Consider the following 20,180-nt stretch of genomic DNA (forward strand, 5'->3'; position numbering starts at 1 on the left):
GCAAAGCATTCTCCCATGGGTGCCCCTCACACCTCTCTGTGGTCCCTGAGACAGATGACAGGGACACACACCTGGGGCGACAACTGCAAACCAGTCGTCTCTGCAAGCAAACATCCTGCCATTGCCACCCTCACCCCTGCACCCCTCACGGAGGGAGGGAGGGAGGGAGGTCACAGCTGACGTTTCCCGGGCAAATGCTCATGGAAAATGAAACAAGCAGTGTTTTTATTTAGGTACATGCTCACCTCCAGCTTATTTTTTCTATTAAAAAAAAAAAGGAGCAAACACAAAGTATGACAAACCTAAAGAGAGAATCCAATTAATTGCAAGCCTAACGGGTAACCTCCTTTCTAATTAAGAGGCAGCGGCACCCTAATTAGAATCCCCTGGCTAAGACGAACCATGAACTTGCCTGCACTAAGGGGAAGGGTAGAGAGGGCATGGCAATTACACAGCAACGCCAGGACTTTATTTAAATGCGTAATTAAAGTCTCCACTTCCTAATAACACACTGGGCCTAATTGTGGGTTTGCTATTCTGTGTTAATTAATCCACTCTAATTTGGCAACACCGATCTGGGTAAGGAGACCCTACCCCTGGCCATCCCGATGGGCAGGAACCCAGGTCAGAAGTTCAGGGCTGTGTCATGTCCCTGAGGGACGGCGATCCCACCGCCTCGACCAGCGTGCACACGGGAAAGAAGAGCTTTCCTCTTCCAAACAACACACACAGGACTCGCTCTTCACAAATGCAGCGCACAGAACGGTCTGTGAACCACACGTGTGATCAGGAAGGGCAGCCTCGGAGAGGAAATGAAAGAGTAACTTCCGATTGCATTTCTCTAAATGGCAAGTCACAGGTAACACCATCTCAGAAAAACGACTGTCCCCGGGGACCCGAATATGAGAGGTAGAAACTGGGGAAGAATCTCTAGAAGACACAAGATTAGGACACGCAGTGGGGAGTTTGAGCTGAATGAGTCCCAGCTTCTACCGAGTACTTAACATGACGAGCTGGAACCTTCCTTAGCCCAGCAGCATGCCGGGCGGCTCCTACCCTGGAGGGCCCACGGGCCCCTTGAAACCGCACATGGTTCTTGTTTACAGACAAGACATTTTCTGGGACGAATCTATAGCTTTCATCAGGGGCATAAAAAGATCCCAAGACTAAGGAAGGTGAGGAGCTGCTCCTTTTCCTGAGAAACAGAACAGCCGCCGCCGTGGGAGCTTAGCTGTTTGCTGCGCCGTGAAGACGTGGGCAGCGTTCATAACCTTAAAGACAAGACGGTCGGTCAGGAGATGAACAGTACGTGGACACGTCTGGCCGAGTCTGTGCTTCTACTGGTGACACACGCAGTTACCGCGAGCGAAGAGCATCGAGCCGAGCGCCTCCGGGACGGTCTGGCGCAGCGCTCGCTCCTCCCACCAAGCCTGGCGGGGGCTTCCTGGCCCGCCGTCTCACAGGCCCCCACGAGGACGCGCGCTCCTGTGGGCACGCAGCCCGGGCCTTCGGTAAAGAACCCTGTAGCACAAGCAAACATTTTTCAAACCTCTACACTTTTTATTTTTTCAAGCAAGCAGTAAGTAATATGTCTTTTCAAACGTCTCTGCGTGGAACAGCCGACAGAAGACGGCACCCCGGCATCTTTAGCTCTTAGTCCCAAAACACGTCTCTCAAGAATCTGACCCATGAAGTCTCTTAAAAATAGGTAATATACTTGGTAGGTCAAAACAATCTGAAAAATAAACGTATCTCAGCAAAAAGCCTTAAGACGTTTCAAGTTCCTCCCTGCCCCTCTCCTGTAGGTCGAGGAGGATGGCTACCCGAGGTCCCATCAGTGGCACCTCCAGGCGGTCCGAGGCACGGCCCACCGTCACTGGTTGCCACGCATCATTTCTTGCAGATAAACGGCGTTCATGTGGTAAGCCGCCATCCAGCCCGGATGCCTCTGCGCGTTCCAGTAATACGACTGGGAGGCGGCGGCGTAGTAGTCGTGCCACGCCCGGTAGTAGGCCTTCCAGTACTCCTCGTAGTCCTGACAGGCCCCGGGAAAGCCCGCGCGGCCCTCCCCCTGGCGGCCACACCACTCCTCCTCCGGGGGTTCTGCCTGCGAGCGGTGGGAAGGCCGCCTCGTTTGGCTTCTCCGGCCCTGCTTAGCTCTCTGGGCGGCCCCCGCGGCATGCCTCGCCCTCACCGGGACTTCAGGCGACCCCTGACGCCCTCCTGGATTAGGGGCGTCATTTCCACTCAGGGGCCGCTCCGAAGAGACACGCTCGTCCGCAGGAGTGGGCGCCGAGCCCTTCGGCTGGGCATCGGAAGAGCCTCCCGTGTGCGCCCTGTTTCCCACGCTCCGGGAAGACGTCCGTGAGCTGGAGGAGTCGCTGTCGCTCTCTGAGTCCCCGGACTGGCTGCTACTCACCAGTGCCTGCACCCTCTCGTCAGGAACCCGGCTCCTCACAAAGCCGTTCCGAGGGGTCGCAGGCTGGTCCCCAGGACCCGTGTAGTGCCTGATGATTTCCACGGGCTTCTCCAGCCCCTCCCTAACGTAGTGCTCGTAGTCCTCCACCAGCTCCGAGAAAGTCAGCATGCGCGGCGGGCGGGGTTTAAAGGCCGACAGACAAGGAATCTGGGGGAGCGACACTGCCGAGTCCTCCTTGGCCTGGCGCTGGCCACCGCTGCAGCTCTCAGCAGCAGTCCCAGCGGAACCCTCCCTCTGCTCCTCCGGGTGGACGGCGTGGCCTGGGGCCGGGGGCGAGGCTGCCTTCTCTAGGAGTCCGCCCTCCGAGTGGCTTCTCGCAGGGAGCCTTGGTTTGGTGGCGGGTTTTGATTTGACCGACAGCGCAGAGACGGAGGTGTTTCTACCAGAAGCCACGTGGTTACCATGAGCTTTCTGCGTCTGGGAGGTCCTCTCTGTTCTCTGAATCTGCTTTGTGAGGGTCTGGCTGGGTGCGCTCGAGAAGCCGTGTGTGTGCACGGCTGCTGTCACCTCCACGTCCCAATCCAGACCCTCTTCCATCAGGCCCGGGGGGACGGGGTCTGCGGAACAGAACAGAAAGACTAGCGTTCTCGAGCTGCTCTAGACCTGCATTTTCCGAATGGTTTCAGAACACAAGTATTTTGTAAATCAGGACATAAGCTTAAAGCAATTAACGAAATCAGTAAAAAAATCACAGAATGAGTTATTATAAGCTATTAAGATCCACAAAACTCCCAGACCTGTGCCCAGTCCAGCCTTGTATGAAATCACTGAAGGAGTGTCCTGGGCAGTGTGGCTCAGTGGGCTGGGCGTCATCCCACAAGCGAAAGGTCACCGGTTCAATTCCCAGTCAGGGCACAGGCCGGGTTGCAGGTTCGGCCCCGCTGTGGGGGCACACCTGGGGGGCAGCCAAGCTCTCACATCGTCGGTGTTTCTCTCCCTCCTTCTCCCTCCCTTCCCCTCTCTCTAAAAATAGGTCAATAAAATCTTTAAAAAACATTACTAAAGGAGTTACGTATAAACTGGTAAAATATGAACCAGGGTGTCTGGTAAACCCGAGACACCCTGACTGCTCTGTGGTCGCTGTTATTTTTACTCGGCCCGTCATCGCCACCATTATTAACCTGACAGCAAAGCGAAACAGGCGAACATACCTGGTAACGGCAGAAGGTTGATATTGCACTTCTGGGCGATTTTCATCAGCGTATTTTCCTCTTCTCCCCGGCAGCAGTAGGTCACTGCCAGGCCCAAGGTCCCTGACGCACAGAGAGAAGGCTCAGTAGCAAATCACCTTCCCACGAATGACACCCCCAGTCCACCTGGGTCACGTCACAAATTCCTCCCCCTAAACAAAGCAGTTAAATGTTTCTCTTTACCGAAACGGCCGGCTCTGCCGATCCGGTGCATGTAGGTCTCCCAGTCCAACGGCACATCCAGATTGACGACCAGGTTCACCTTCTCGGCGTCAATGCCGCGGGAAGTCTGGAGTTGAGAAAGAGAGCAACGTCCGTCTGCACGACTGCAGCGTGGCCCCAACGCACGCTACCTCATTCTACCAGCGTTCGCTACCCTGCCCTAGTGCAGCCGGGAGCCAGGTCAAAGACGGGACGGCGTTTAGGAGGAAAGAGAATATTTAGGAGCAAAGGAGAAGGAGATTCATCTCTGTGACTATTTTCAAAAACGAAGGTGAAGATATTAAAGACACTTTCAAGAAGGGTACCCCCCAGCACTGGAAAGACCGCCATCTGCGGGTGTTCCCGTCAGGTGCACCCACATAAAACCGCAGGTGACACCTGAGCACCTGCTAACAGAGCGCGCGCTGAGGGGGAGCGGCCCCCCAGCCTGAAGAGGGAACGCACCAGGTCTGTGGAAATGAGGACTCTGCAGTGAAACTGCTTCAGCTTGGCCATGGCGTCAAGGCGCTGGTTCTGATTCATGTTGCCTGGAGACCCAGAGGAACACGTGTCAAACCCACAAAAAGCAGGAACCGGGAACCCCCATTCTCCCAACCCAACAATGTGCAAACCAAAGGGAAAGTGGTCCTCCTACGCAGATCTACGTTAAGACTAACTGTCAGAAACTTTTAAAACATAGTTAGGCAATCCACTGGAAATTCAAAAACCAATTTTAAATTGTGGCTAAGTTATGCCTACAGATACATTATATTTGTGAAACTTACATACGAAGTATAACAATTGAAAATGCTTTAATCAGCTGTTTAGAAATTTGGTGTTGAAACCTGGTCTATAGTCAAAGTACTGATCCCTCACAAAACAGTCTCCAGTGCCCACGACACACCAAGACTGAACACACAGGCTAACAGGTTGAAGACAAAGCTGTGGTGTCAATCAAGACCCTAAAAAGGATCTCACTGATCAAAAGTTCCTTGAAAGTGCCCTGGCTGGTGTGGCTCAGTGGACTGAGTGCTGGCCTGTGAACCAAAGGGTCGCTGGTTTGATCCCAGGAAGAGCACACGCCTGGGCTGTGGGCCAGGTCCTCAGCGGGGGGTGAAGAGGAGGCAACCACACATTGCTGTCTCTCTCCTTCTCTTTCTCCCTCCCTTCTCCTCTAAGGAGAGATAAATAAAATCTTGAAAAAAAATTCCTTGAAAGTTTTTATTCCTACTTGGCCAGCAGTAATAATTTCACTTTGTATCAAAATGAGTCCCTTTTACCTTCCACAAGACCATAAAACAGTCAGTGTAGGCAGCGAGTCTTAACATTTTAACAATAACAAAAACAAACTTTGTGGACGTAACTCCAGTTTTCTAGTGTTTTTTTTAACATACTAAATTCCTGCTTAATAAAACAGACACTAATACATCAAATCCCAGTGAAAAATGACCCTGAAGTTCTCCTTACTCTGAGGACTCAGCACAGCCTCCCCCCACAAACAAGACACCTCCCGAAAGGGCGGTCCTTCCTCGTGACCCGAGGGAGGCTCCGGGGCAGGGCACGAACCGGGATCCGGGGAAGGCGAACTCACCCGAAATGCACTCTGCCGGAAAGCCTTTAGAAGAGAGGATGTCGGCCAAATGCTTCGCTCTGCGAAAAACAGCCGAGGGTGATGACTTCACAGACACTGCCCCACACCTACCCTTTTATTCCACACGACCCCCAGATGACCTTTGAAGGCACGTTACCTGCTGTGCAAATTAGAGAAGACCAGGGCCTGATTAAACGGAATTCTGCTGAACAGCTCCTGCAGGTGCTGAGCCTTCTCCTCGAAAATCTTATGGGCCAAAGGGTAGGAGCTGACAACCGCATAGTACTGCTTCAAACCTGCGGAAGGGGGTCTCCTGTCAGGCAGACGCCTCTGCCACCTCCCAGCGGCCTGCACGAAAGCTCCCAAGCAGCACGAGCCGGTAACGTGAGCACCCAGTATCTGCACGCACCTAGGAGACTTGGGTCGCTCGAGTTCAGTCTCACGAAAGTGGGGTCTCTCATGTACCTCGCCAAAGCATTAGCCAAAAACTCCGGGTAAGTAGCCGACACGGCCACCATCTGCTTACTGGCGGGCAAGGAAGAGTAAATCCAACTGCAAAACAGAAGAGGGACGACGCCGTGGAAGCTGTTCCGACCGCCGCCTGGAAAAGCCAGAGGCAGACGACTGTGGGCACCGCGGCAACAGTCGAGTCAGGTCTTGTTCTTACTTTATTTGCTCCTGGAAGCTGCCTTCTTCTAAAAGCTTATCTGCCTCATCCAGAATGAAGAGGCGTATACTGCCTGGGTTCAAGTAGTCCAGTTCCAGCAGTTGTTTAATTCTGCCTAAATTTCAAGAAAAAAAGTTGAAATGTTTATGACGCACCAAATCCGTGCAAGTCTCAGCCAATGTCGTTCTATTTAAAGGTCGTATGGCTGTCTTTCCTGATCCAGCCCGCGTTCATGCATGCACCAAACCACGAACTAGAAGCCCTGAGTCCCGAGCTTGCCTAAGTCCCTTATTTTCCCCCCACATTTCGTCACCAGTGAGTGTGCAAGACACACCACTCCCACCAGGAGACTTGAACGGCCAAGGCGCTGCATGCTGGCACCCCATCCTGAGTGACTGGGGCCTGAATGATTAAAGCGCACATAACCCCCAGCCCACGGGCTTCCCGCACGTCTCCTCGTCGCCCCGTGCTCCGCAGCCTGACCCAGATGTGCTCTCAGATGTCCTTGGGAAATGCTGCGAGCGCCCCAGTCGCATGGTCTGCCTCTCACGGGTCTAAGGCTCTCCATTCACAATCCTCAAGAAACGTATCTCATCAGGCTGCAATGTTATTGTTGGGTTAAAAGTGTTCAGTTCCCAAAAGCTCCGTTAGGAACAGGCACTGATGTCTTACCGGGAGATCCGACGGCGATATGACACTTTTTAAGTCTGGTTTTGTCCTGAGACAGTGGAGTCCCGCCAATGAAGACGTGGCACTCTAAGCCCTCCATCTTTATGCCGATGGCGGTGATCACAGAATGTATCTGCACAGCGATTTCTCTCGTAGGAGCCAAGATCAAAATCTAAGAAAATGCAAAATACACCAACGCGTCGGCAAAACGCGTCCATGTGAGTGGCACATCGCATCATGAACTACTCTTCCCTTGAGCCATCACTGTGTTCATTCGACAAACATTAAACGCGCACCCACTGTGTGCCACGCAGCACCCAGTCCCCACACAGAATGCTCGCCTCGCTCTAAAGGCACTTTCCTTCGGGGACAATGAGAAGACACACAATAAACACACACATGAATAATTGGCGGGGAATTAAAAGTGCTATGAAGAAATAGCAAACAGGGAAGAGAGGAAGAAGCAACAAAAAGGAGTCATTTTAAATGGGGTGATCGCAGAAGGCCCCTCTAATGTCTGAGCAGATGCCCAGATGCACATCCCAGACCAGAGCTGGCCATGTGACCCTCGGGGAAGTATTTTCAGGAAGAGGCAACAGCAAACACAGAGACCTGAGAACAACAGCGTGCTTGGTGTGTCTGATCGGAGGGCCAGCAGGGAGGCCCACGCGGCTGGACAGAAGCACAGGAAAAAAGGTCAGAGACCCAGCTGCGGGGGCAGGTGGTGGAAGGCCCTGTGACTCACAATGAGAGCACTGCAATAAAACTGAATGGTCTCAATTATGAAAAAACAAAAACAAAAAACGCGCTGGCTGGTGTGGCTCAGTGAGTTGAGCACCAGCCTATGAACCAGGGGTCACAGGTTCAATTCCTAGTCCAGCACATGCCTGGGTTGCAGGCCAGGTCCCCAGTTGGGGGCGTGAGAGAGGCAACCACACATTGATGTTTCTCTCCCTGTCTTTCTCCCTCCCTTCCCCTCTGTCTAAAATTAAACAAATAAAAATCTTAAAAAAAAAGAAAAAGAAAAGAAAAAACCACTTAACAAATAAAAGACTAGGAGAAACTATGCCAAAACTGTTCACAGCGCTTTCTGTCTGGGTAGGTGAGATTATACTTTGTTTTCTGGTCCTTCTTAATTTTTCTGAATTTTCCCAATTTTCAAAAATGAATTATGTGTCACTTGGGTAACACAAAGATCTTAAATTTTTAGAAAATACAAATTGTATTTATGGGACTTATTCAGGGTTTTGACAGTTGACCAGCTGCTAAATTATCAGAAGCCTATATCTGAACTACATCCCAATTCACATGCAGAACAGCCCAGGTCCTTGGGAAGTAAAAGGATTACCTGTGTCAGCATCACCCAGGATTTGGCGGGTATAAGGTAGGACTCAAAAAGCTTCACAGACCCTGAGTGTGGGTTTTGGGATTAAAAACCACTGTTGCAGAACCGTCATGCAAGATACATGACAGAGAACATGGTGTACAGTCGGTCCCAACCACTAACCACAAGGTAAGACTGCGAGGAGCATATCTGAGACATCTTTGCATTCCCAAACCCTGGCAGACTGTTCATACTGTTAATATTGTGGAGCCCACAGCTCCACAAACCTTCACTGAAGGAAAGGTCCCCAAAGCCAAGTCTCCTGTTACCTGAGGTAAGGCCACCTGAGACCTACTCCAAGGAACCTAGAAGATGGGAGACCAATGATCCATTCAGGGAACGCTAAGAACCACCTGCGGTGACAGAGAATAGCCAGGGCACCAGGCTGCCCTGAATCGGGGCAGATGCTCAATCTCACCACCATGTGATCAGCAAGTAAAACAGAACCTCAGTCTGTATTCTCAAGTAAGACCACACTGACACATGTTAACATTCTATTTAAGACACAGTAATAATAGAAAATTCCAAGCTTCTAACGCAAGTAATGCATACTCGATCACCAACCACACCACCCCTCAATGGCCTAATGTCTGTCTTCTACACTTTGCACGTGGCTTAACGGAATCATTCATCAAATCTGCATGTATCTGAGGAACTACCGGTATTTCATCCTACTTGTGATAAAATCCACCCTAAGGCACCCTCCTCTGGGTCCTCCCTCTGAGCTAAACTCACCTGGGTGCTTAAGTTTTCAAGAACAAGAGAATCCAAAGCAATGGTGGAGAAGACACACGTTTTCCCCGTGCCAGACTTGGCTTGAACAATTAAATCTGAAGAAAAAAAAAAGTTATCACTAGACAGTACTGACTGAAGATGCTTAGGTACCAAACATGAATCACAGACCTACTAGGGTCTCCAGAAATCACCTAGTTGGCACCTCCACTTTTCGTTAACTCTCAAAAACGCATGGCCATACCCAGAAACGTGCCTCGCCCCTGAACCTCTGCCGCTTATCTTCTCAAACTCAGAACCACTTGTCCGTGTGGAGCGAGCCTTAACTATGTTTAAACTCAATACTGCGGCTCCGTTTTACAAGAGAGGGAGCTGGGGCTCGAACGCGTGCAAGGCCGAGCCCCCGGCCCACAGCCCTGCACCGGCGACCGACCCGGGGCTTCCCCAGACCACGCCGCCGCCACCCGTCGGCCCCCTCGGCCTCTCCGGGGTCCCCGCCCTCACCGAGCCCGCAGCGCCCCAGCGGGATGGCCTTGAGCTGCACCGGGGAGGGCCGCTCAAAGCCGGCCGCCCGCAGACCCTCCAGCACCGGCCGCGACAGCAGCAGCGACTCGAAGTCGGCGGGCTCCGCCAGCAGCACGTCCCCCGTGCGGGTCCGCGGGCCACTGATGTCGTGGGCCATCCGTAGGCTCCGCACCGGCCCGGGGGTGGGCTCCGAGACGGGTGCGGCCACATGCTCCGCGGGCACAGCGGTCTCCTCGGTCGCTACGGCTGCTGCTGCTGCGGCTTCAAACGCCGCCGCCATCGTAACCGCACCGCGAGATCTCGCGGTACTTGAGGAGGGTCGGGGAGCCTGAGAGCGAGAAAGAAAAAAAACTTTATTAGCACTCGTCCCGCGACGACACTAACACGTTCGGCCTGGAAGAGGTGGGGAGGGACGGGAGTCGGAGGCTTACACCCGGAAACAACTACAACAACCGAAAAAGTGTGGCCTGAGGAGGGCGGAGGCGGGAGAGGAAAGGGGAGGATACCGCTATGTCGCCGCCTGCGGCCTGCAGGGGGCGCCGCGCGGTCACGGTGGAGCCGCCGCTCCGCCTCCCGGCCCTCTGTGGGCGGGACCACCCAGCCCTGCGCCTGCGTCACCACCCTCACAGTGCTGTCACTGTGATGCGCGTCACACGTCACGCTTCGGGCCTGCCTACCCTGGCCCCCGCAATCACCACCCCTTACCCTTCTTCTGTTCCCTCTTGCCGCCGCCTCTGTGCCAGCGGCGCAGGGCCCGCGGTAGAGCAAGACCACGTGCTCTGGCGTCTGTTCCTCGGACCGATTCATTCATCTGTGCGTCCCAGCCGCTAGTACCCGCACGCAGTGAGCTCTAATGCAATTGAAGCCAGGAAATGGACCGTGCCCTCTCAAATTCATATCTCCGCCTCCAAACTCTAGGCTCGGACATCCATCCACCTTCTCAACATCTCCACATGCATGCCTCATAGACATCTCAAATGTAATGTCTTCTGTGTGCTGCTTCTATCCCTCCCCACCTCACCCCCGTGTCCCCCCCAAGGGTGGTAACTTAGTTTTTAACTGCCTTCCCTAGCTTGAGGTCTTTGCTCAAATAGCAGCTTCTCAGAGACTTTCCTGAACACCCCAAATGAGCTCTCCATCCTGTCGGCTCCCCGTCCTTCCCCATCACTCTGTACTCCCTTGTCTGCTGTTTTTCTGCATGGTACTTGTCACTGTCTGAAAGTCTACGTGTTTGTTGTGTCTTCCCCACTCTGAAGACAGAGACCTAGTCTGTGCTGTTGTCTGCTGCACCTCCAATGGAAAAGAAACAATCTGACACATAGTAAATGCTCAGTATTTATTGCATAAATGATTTCCCGTAACAAAGTTGAAGTCATAATTCCATTTCTGCAACCTAATCTTATTCCCAATTTCAAATTTAAAGAAGTTCTACATCCAACCTCAGTGTGTTTCTTTGTATATTATAATCCTGGTCATCGTGTTTCAACTGGGTGCACATGCACAAACACACACAGTGGCGACCCAGATTCCAAACCACAAAGGAGGCTTTGGTGCGGTAACCTCGGTGAAAGGGGCTCCTGGAGACGCATCTTGCTTAGAATTAGAAAACGATGAGAACATTTCAACTGTCCATATGAAAGAAGGGGGACCCCTGGGAGTGGACAGACGAGGTGCCAGGCTTCCTCTTAGCACCCCACCTCTCTTCTCCACCCAACCCCCAAATCCCAAGGCTGGGAGTTACTCTTGATTTCACCTCTCCTGTCTCTCTCCCTTTCTAACAATTCGCTGAACACAGGTCATCGTGTCTCCAAACATTTCGTCTGTTCCTCTTCTCCAGTCTCCAAAGCACCTGTCCCATTTTAGGTCCCTGCATCCTAACTACTGCCTCAGCCTCTTGAATGGTCTCCCTGCCAAGTTTCTTCTCATTCCCCGCCACCCACCCCACAGGTGCGCACAGGTGCTGGAAGGATTTTTTAAAATATTTTATTTATTTTTAGAGAGAGGGGAAGGGAGGAGAAAGAGAGGGAGAGAAATATCAATGTGTGGTTGTCTCTCACGCACCCCCTACTGGGACCTGGCCTGCAACCCAAGCATGTGCCGTGATTGGGAATTGAACTGGCCACTCCCTGGTTTGCAGGCCCGTGCTCAGTCCACTGAGCCACACCAGCCAGGGCTGGAAGGATTTTTCTTAAGCGGATATCTTAGGCTGTTTGGGTCCAGCCTCAGATGCTGCTCCTTGGACAACCTTTTTTGCTTCGCTCCCCGGGCTCCCCTTTCACACTGCAGATCATTCCAGCCTGGCTCTGACTGTGTTCTTGTTCCTTGTTCCCATGTCTGTCCCTCACGCTAAGCAAACTATCAGCTTCTCAGAGAAGGGAATTTTTGTCAAGGCAGCACCAGGCCCTTCATGGACCTATAAACATTGATGGAGTGGCTGACACTTTCTTTGCTTAAAAATCCCTCCTGGACTCTGGCTGGTGTGGTTCAGTGGATTGATCACCAGCCTGCAAATCAAAAGGTTGCTAGTTCGATTCCCAGTCAGGACACATGCCTGGGTTGCAGGTCAGATCCCCAGTTGGGGGCGCTCGAGAGGCAACTGATTAATGTATCTCTCGAACATCGATGTTTCTCTCTCTCTCTTTCCCTCCTTTCCCTTCTCTCTAAAAATAAATATGAAAAGTAGATAAACTTGTTACATCAAGTTTATCAAGTAATAACACCTGGGCAGAACTTATCACATCATGCCCCTGCTTAATCCTAAGTGGCTAGGACCCCACGTGGAGACAGGTGTATTTCCAGGGGCCCCATGGCCTAGGGGTACCTTTCCACACAGGCATTCAGGCACCTGTGCTCTGGGCAGCCAGTCTCGCCGTGGCGACTTGCCTGGCTGGCTTTCAGCACGGAGCCCCAGGCCATCCTCCCTCTCTCCAGACCAGACTCCCCCCCCAACACCCAAGGCCCACATTGATTAATTGCCCCCATTTAATATCACAGCCTCAGTCTTTAGGGAGGAAGGCATCACGTTCGCTCTCCTCCTGGTGAGAACGGGGCCCAATTCATTCCTGTCCGGGCAGCATAATAAATAACCTACCCCTGTTGGCAGGGATTTTATTAGAGACTGATGGGACATGTAACAATAACTGGGGGCCTGTGATTTATTAGGTAGGGAGGCTCGTGGCGTCTCTGAAGACCGGGAATGTGGAATTTAATTGATAAAGCGGCTGTCAGCCGCGGTGAGGTGCGCTCAATAGGGTATGCGTTTGAGGGATTCTCTTTGGAGCTGTCGGGAGGGTTTCTACTAATCACATTCGACGCCTGAGGGTGACGGTGTCTGCTGGCTATCTGGGGGAGACAGGGCTGGGGGGGGACTCCGAAGGGGGCCCAGGGCGGGGAGCACCTGCCAGTGGCCCAGCCCGATGGGAGAACGTGACACAGATGAGCACAAGGCAAAACAGGTTTCACCTTCAGGATTCCCGTGACCCTCAGGAGGCCTTTGTTGCTCTTCCGTGAGCTGCCCACAAAAAAAGGTGCTGACCACCCACTTCCTGGGAAAGGAGGGACTTGCAAGGGTTAAATGGCCAAAAGAGAGATTTGTTCTGGAATTCTAAACTCCCTAAACCCAGAGGTTTCTGCACCAGAGAGCCCCCCTGCCTTGCTCTCCAGCCCCCGGCACTTAAACACACAACATGCCCTCCCACACAGTCAGCCTCCTTCCGCCCACGCACGCCCACGGGTCACCCACACCCACACAGCCTCCCTGGAGCTCCTGGTTCAGGCGGCCGCTCCTCCCGTCTCTGCAGGGGGTGGTGCCAAGAAGAGAGCCACAGAAGCTCAGAGGGATGGAGTCTCACCTTTTTTTTGTTGATGTCCCCCAGCTGCGGAGACCCCAGAATCCAGGCTGAGCACCTGGAAGTAAGTGTTGGTGGTCTGGCGCTGGAAGAGCACACAGCTCCCTGACCCTCTGGCCCACCCTCCCGCCCAGGCCCGAGGATGACGGAGATGGGTTTTATCGCCCCATCGGCGATGGCACCGATGATGGCACGGCTCTGTCCTCAGGCAGCCTCGAGCCTTTCCCAGGTGGCTCTGCTCCCATTTTCTGTCTCCGCCCCCCCCCGCCACCCCCCCTCAAGCTGTCACTCAGCCTTAAACAAGGCCAGGGAAGGCAGAGAGGGGCTTGCTCAGGCCACAGCCGCTTCCCTCCTTTGATCCCCTGCATCTATTCTTAGGTCCCAGGAGACCCGTCCGCCTCCCCAGTCCCTCCAGGGACAGGAAGGGAGGGGGAGGCAATAGCCAGGGAAGAAAAAGTAATTGTCACTGTCTAATCCGAGCCTTAGTGGTGACACTGAGGGACCTCTGAGCAGAATGGATACAGCAGCGGGTTTGATTAAATCAAACCTCTCCCGCAACCTTGTGAAATTAAACTGACAGGCGGGGAAGAGATCAGGGCGGGCAGAGCGATGATTGTCGCCTCAGGTGGGGGCGGGGGAGGCCCAGAGCCAGGACGGTGGGAAGCCCAGGTGGCAGCAGAGCAGCCGGCTGCCTGCTCCCCCCAGTTGCCGACTATCGAGAGGAGAGGAGACTTATGGGTCGCAGATGCTCATGTACCTGTCGGAGCACAGGTGGTGAAACTGACGCCCAGGCAGCTGCCGCCCTGCAGGCTCCGAGGATCCCCTTGGCCGGCGCACCTCCCGTTTGGTTTGGAACAGCACTCTTGACGTGTCGAAGAGCCTGCGTACGCTTTCCCTTCACAGCAGGCGGGCAGCAGCGGGACTATTCGCCCCAGTTTGCAGTTCGAGAAAATGAGGCATGGAGAGCTTACAGGCCCACCTTGGGGCAGCAGAGCCAGCCCGAGACCCCAGGTCCTCTGCCCACGCCGGTCCCGGCCCACGCCGCCTCCCGCACTGTGCCATATGGCAGAGTTTCCCAGATTTAGTCCCTGGACTGTTGCCCCTTCTCCCACCCACCGGAGAGATGTAAGCCGCACAGCTTGCGTTGCGGGCCATCGGGAACATGCCGGTTCTCAACTGCCTCCGTGCGGCCCACCTGCAAAGCACGCGGCCAGTGTCCCAAGGTCACAAGGCCGTTCTGAGGTGCTCGCACGCCCCTCCCACATGCCCAAGCCCTTCCAAGTCATTGCCACTCTACCTAATTACAGTTTTGGGGAGCGCAGTGAGATATTGTCAGCAACACCAGCAAACGGCAACTGTAGACGAAGCACAGCGATACCCTGCTGGCTCCCTCACCTGTCACCCAGTTCCTCGCCTGCCAAAGCTAATTTTCCACTCCCCAGTGGGTGAGAACTCATTTCAGGGTGTCTGAGTCACACACGTGCGCACACACATGTGGATTCCCAGCGCCGCTGTGGACAGAGTCACGCCTCACCCATGATGCCCCGGGTCTCACTTCGGGGGCACTCTGATGCTCTGCTCGCTGACACCCGCACCCCTTTCCAATTTCTTCTTCCGAGCGGAGGGCACCAGGATGGGGGTGCTGGGAGGGCTGGTGCACACTGATGGCCAGAGAACACCGTCAGGCCCTGCTTCTCCCAAGGCGCACACCCCAGTGGGTGCTCGGATCCGGGCCAGGAGAAGGACAGGGGAGAGGGGAGAGGGGAGAGGGGAGCAGACTTCCAGCCGCCAGCACCATGGAGGAAGCTGGGTGAGAGACAGACCTTCTCTTGATGAGGACAAACGACTGTAAACACCACTCACCAGGAAGAGCATGCTATCCCCATGCTTGTTGCCACGGTGACCGCATGAGTTTTTTGACCACTGAAAAGGACGGCACACAGCAGACAGAGAGGCAGGTCCAAGAGACTCAGACCAACACCGCCAGCCTCCAAAACTCCTCTTGGGGGCTGTAACTGGCCCCACCCACACCCCGCAATGCCGATCTGTCTATCTGAAGTTACAGGACAGATCGTCTCTAAGGCAAGGAGTCAGATTCTTCTAGAAACACCAGCCCAAGGGAAATGGAGGGGAAGGAGAGCTTGCCTGATGGTCAGAGAAGAAAGATCCCTGGGCCCCGGTTCCTGGGCGGGTTCTGCTGTTAGCTACGTGAGTGACCCAGGGCAAGTCACCTCACCTTCCTGGGCTGCGCCTTCCTGGCTTGTAAAATGATCGGCTTGGCAGGAAATGCAGACCGTTGCAGCTTTAAAACTTGAGAGATCACAGAGGAGAAAACAGACTCAGAGGGGTGAGCAGGACTCGTCCGTGGCCACGCGGAAAGGAAGTGGATTCTGCCGTGGAAGCCACAGCCTCTGTGCTCCCAGAGGGCCTCTGTCCCCTGGGCTCCCTCCCGATCCTGCAGGATGGGGGCAACAGGAGCCCCGGCTTCCGAGGGCGCGGGAGGGGCCGGCTGCAGCCGACACAAGGAGAGCCTTCAGTCCGTGTTAGGAGCACTGTTCTGCGTGGCGGGCCGGATCCCCAGCCCCACACATCTCGACCTCCGGCCCTTCCTCGAGGTCACAATTCCCTGATTATCTCTGAGGTCCTTCTCAGATCCCCCGTTCTCTGTGATGCTAAGTCAGAAAGATTAAAATGCAAGTTATTTCCAAAACCCTCCAGGCAGAGACACAACAGACCATTTAGGGGTTCATTATTCACCCTCCATTGCCTCAGCCACTTTCTGTGGATGATGATTCATGAGGAATAATCACAGCAAAGAAAACCTGTCCAAAGGCGGGGAAGGGGCGGGGGGAGAGGAACAGCCCAAACTCCTTTGCATATCCAGCTCCTATTTTTCAGTGTGTATCTTCATTTGTTCAGTGATGACAGTGTTTCTTGGCCTCGTCGGCTCTCCACTTTGGAAACTCGAGGCTTTCTCTGGGTACAGGCTGTTGGTGCCGGGAGCCGCTGCCCACCCGCCCCACCCCAGGAGCCCCGGGGAAGGGGGTGCGCCTCTCTCTGGGGGTAGGCGGAAGCCGTCACAGAAGCAGCTGTCACCCCGGACACTGGCTCCCCTCCGAGTGTCCAGGCTGAAATCTCCACCATCCCCCCAGGTCTGACGTCGGATCGGGGCTGAGACAGTTCTCTGGCCCCTGAAAACCACCCAAAGAGGCTCAGGAGCCGCAGTGAATACCCGGGACAAACCTGAGACGTGACCTCTTTTCCTCCTTGCGGGAGGGAGGGCCCCAGGAGGAGGAGCAGGTAGCCTTCTTTCTCTGTCGCTAACAAGCCTCTCCCTGGCCGGCTGCCAGCCCCTGGGCCTTGTTAGCCGCTCCTAGAAGCTGGCGGAGGCGGCAGGGTAGCATGTAACAAAACGAGCCTCCGCTCTGAGCGGCGGGCCGCGGTGAGGTTGCAGGAGAGCCAGCGCTGGGTCTCCAGGGAGGCGGACGTGGCAGAATGTCCCCAGGAGAGTGCTGAGCAAGTCACTTTCTTCCTGCCGTAGACCAGCATTAGTTTGCACAAATTTCGTAAGTGTTTCCCTTAGCCGTGTCCTGACATTCTTCAAGTGTTTTGCAGTTGAAAAATATTTGCTTTTCCAGCAAACGTTTGCAAGATGAAAACACTTGCTTCCCGAGAAGCAGTGAAGCCATTGCTTGGGGCCGGGAGGCGGCAGGCCCACGGCGGCAGCTCCTTCCACGCGGGGCTCAGTAGCAGCCCGTAGGCTGACTGTGTGTTATTTGGGCCAGCCTTTCGCAGGTCAGCTCCCCTCCGCATTATTCACACGAGATAGCCCATTCATGCCCAGAGTTTTCTCAAAAGACTGTATAGAGCAAGGCTCGCACAGCGCCATTTCGGTCACTGTCACTCCATGAGGTGCCGCGGGACCTGAGCCCTGGTGCACGTCGATTAGCCGATGGTGAAATCGGTTTCCTTGGGCGTCGTCTAGCTGAAGTCACAGAGCGCATGGATGACGCTAAGGGAGGACATGCTGTACGTCTCCCTCCCGTCCCCTCCAAAAGGTTTCCGCTGCTCCGTGGCTGGCGGCCCACTGGTGTTGCCACCCGGTGACTTCGTGCAGGAGTTGGGGCTGGGAGAGCGGAAGATTTCATTGCATCGCCTCATAGACCCTCCTTTTCAGGTCTCAGTGGCGCTGTCTGCCGAATGGGGGGATGACACTCCGCATTGGAGACATCGGAAGCTGGGGAGCTTTTTTTTTTTTTTGAGTCCTCTACCTGGTCAAAAGACTTTTCATTAAAAACCCAAAGTGAATCTCTCTTTTGGAACGGAGAGGTCTCCCAGCGTAGAGGCCACGGACCCCTCTGCTGTCTCCCCTGGCGTTGGGACTCTAAGAGGCAGGGAGGCCGGCCCCCTGTCCGAGAGGGACAGAGGAGGATGTCGTGAAGGCTGGGAGTTGGATCCTTTCAAGAGGAGCTGGGCCGCGGCCCAGGTCCCCGCCAGCCAGCCCGGTGTGTGCACCCTCAGACTCTCCGTCTCTGCTCAGCACCTCGGGGCCCGCTGGCCCGGCCAGGCGGCCCTCTGCCGGAGAGGTCAGGCCGCATTGCTATCTGGACACCTTCCAGCGACACAGGTTCATCTCCAGGGTCAGCCTTTCCCATCGGTGCTCAGGAGCCCTGGGGGAGCAGGAGGGGGTTGGGGTAAGTAATGGCTGTGGGCAGCCACAAGGGGTGGAGGCAAGGGGCAATGGGGACACAGGCCCCGCCCTCAGGAGGGCGAGGTGACGCTGAGGTTTCCAGGCTGCGCGTGGCCACGAGCCTCTTTCCTCGCCCCAGGATGAGCTCCCCAGCTCTTCCGTTGCTGGTGGAGACAAGACAGGCTCTCCCTCCCCCTGGGGTGGGTCTTGGAGAGCTCCCTGGGACATGGGTGGTGACCTCCAGGTGGGGGCCGTGGGTCTGGAGCCAGGAGAAGGGCCACGTTTCCACTGTTTAGTTTAGGGTCTGAGCTCTGTTGGGACGCAGCTGGCTCTGCCTCTCCCTCGGAGCCCTGTCCTCGGTGCCAGGGCCTTCAGGCTCTGGCAGCGGGACAGAGGGGGCCACCCTCCCCGGCTGGGCTGGGCAAACCCCAAGAGTCTGACATGCTTAGACACAGTTTCCAGCAGCTGCACCATCTCCCCCGGGAAAAGCACACCCCTGAAACTTATCTCTGACCCCCACCTGCAGGGGGCAAATGCGGAGATGCCCCCCCCCCAACCCCGCTCTGGGTGGCTTTGGGAAAGCATGTTCAAAACCATTCTCAAGACCTCGGATTCATTCCTCATTCCCAAGTGAGCTAGTCTCATCCTCCCTCGAGGCTGAGTTCTGGGGGGCAGGAGGGAGGAGGAGGCTGATCATTTGGTTCCTCTACAGTAAATATGGATCATGGCCACCGTCCCCATGCCCCCCCCCATCTTCAACCCCAGAATATTTACCCGTGTTTATATAACCATGGCAACAGGATTTGGTCTCTACCACTTACACCCTGTTTAAAAAGAGAGAAAGAGAAAAGTGGAAGGCAGCCCTTTTTCCGGCTCCTGCCTCCTGCTCTGCCCAGACAACCTCTTCGGAAACTCGGGAGGGAGTGCCCACACCTAGGCGTGATGTTGGCCCTGTCAGGGGAAAGGAAGCAAGGCATGTGCAGCAGCCCAGCGTCGTGGAAGGGCTTCAGAGTTTGACAGCAGCTGACCTCTGGTCACCCGCAGGACCCACACATAATAGTACCTCTGACTTGCCTGGGACCTCGCTTCCAGGCACTGAACTGAGATTATGGCCATCGAGTTTCTTGTTCTAGCCCTCTGCGTGAAAGTGGATGGATGGAATGCAGTTTGTCTTTGCTGATGACACACACTTGAACTCTAAGAGAGATTCCTCTTGTCCTGACTACTTCCTAGCACAGATGTGTTCAATTCCCATGGGTGTAAACGATACGCAAGGGAAACTGAGGCCAGTGGAAGGGAAGCACTGTGCAGAGTCCTCCTAGTGTGTCAGGGTCGAGAGAATGGAAGACCTAACCACTCAGTCTGAAGTTCTTGCCACAAGCTCAGCCTGCATCTCTTGAAGCTTTGACGGTAGGTACCTAAGTTCCAAAAGAGTTCCAGCTCCCGAGCAATCAGGCAAGGAGAAAAACAGGGCTTAAACTTGACTCTGAGGACTATTCAACCGCAGACCCACACAGCAGTGTCCCAGTGAGTGAAGCTCTGCCCTGCTGGTTGGAGAACCCCCTTTGGGGTCTTCCCCTAGTATATGTGTCCCTCCGTGGACTATGTGTTAATGGCCAGGCTCCGATTTCTATTCTAACACCGGAGGATTCAACTCCAGAACTGGTTCCCCGGGGTGGAGAGAGCAGCTCCGTCCTCGGGGGTGGCTCCCACCCCGAACACTCTGTGTGTCCCACGGAAAGGAGGCCCTTGGGGATTTCAACTTGGCTCACAACTGCAAGGAAACCAGAAGGTGAGGAGGCACTCGCTGGGCGACCTTCGAGGGAGCAGAATAAATATAATTTCAGGCTCTTCCAGCAGGCATTGGTAATGCTTGCACGGGTCTCCTACTCCACCGTGTGGGTGTCGATTTTTCTGACTCACGCAGGATCCTAAACAGACCTTGAAGGGAGCGCAGGTACCTGAGCTTGACAAGAGGCCACTGAAACACGGGCTTCAGACCGGGTTTTTTTTTTAAGATTTTATTTTATTTTTAGAGAGGGAAGAGAGGGGGAGAGAGAGGGGGGGGGGAGACATCAATGTGCGGTTGCTGGGGGCTGTGGCCTGCAACCCAGGCATGTGCTCTGACTGGGAATTGAACCTGCGATGCCTGGTTCGCAGCCCGCGCTCAATCCACTGAGCTATGCCAGCCAAGGCCAGACCCA

The 20,180-nt window shown here is 54.7% G+C and overlaps 1 protein-coding gene across 1 annotated transcript; it reads right to left on the bottom strand.

Moving 5' to 3' along the window:
- Positions 1 to 1,553: 1,553 nt before the first annotated feature.
- DDX20 (DEAD-box helicase 20) lies at positions 1,554 to 9,818 on the bottom strand. The gene is made up of 11 exons (XM_045817315.1): positions 9,418 to 9,818; positions 8,917 to 9,011; positions 6,801 to 6,969; positions 6,129 to 6,243; positions 5,871 to 6,013; positions 5,619 to 5,757; positions 5,462 to 5,520; positions 4,336 to 4,418; positions 3,853 to 3,958; positions 3,631 to 3,732; positions 1,554 to 3,036 (listed from the first exon to the last, which is right to left on the bottom strand). The coding sequence occupies exons 1-11, from the start codon at positions 9,716 to 9,718 to the stop codon at positions 1,874 to 1,876; spliced, it is 2,475 nt and encodes an 824-aa protein (XP_045673271.1). The 5' UTR covers positions 9,719 to 9,818; the 3' UTR covers positions 1,554 to 1,873.
- Between the last annotated feature and the right edge of the window lie 10,362 nt (positions 9,819 to 20,180).

The sequence above is a fragment of the Phyllostomus hastatus genome, unplaced genomic scaffold (assembly GCF_019186645.2).
Source record: "Phyllostomus hastatus isolate PE091 unplaced genomic scaffold, TTU_PhHast_1.1 phas_scaffold_216, whole genome shotgun sequence".
In the NCBI taxonomy this organism is placed as follows: Eukaryota; Metazoa; Chordata; class Mammalia; order Chiroptera; family Phyllostomidae; genus Phyllostomus; species Phyllostomus hastatus.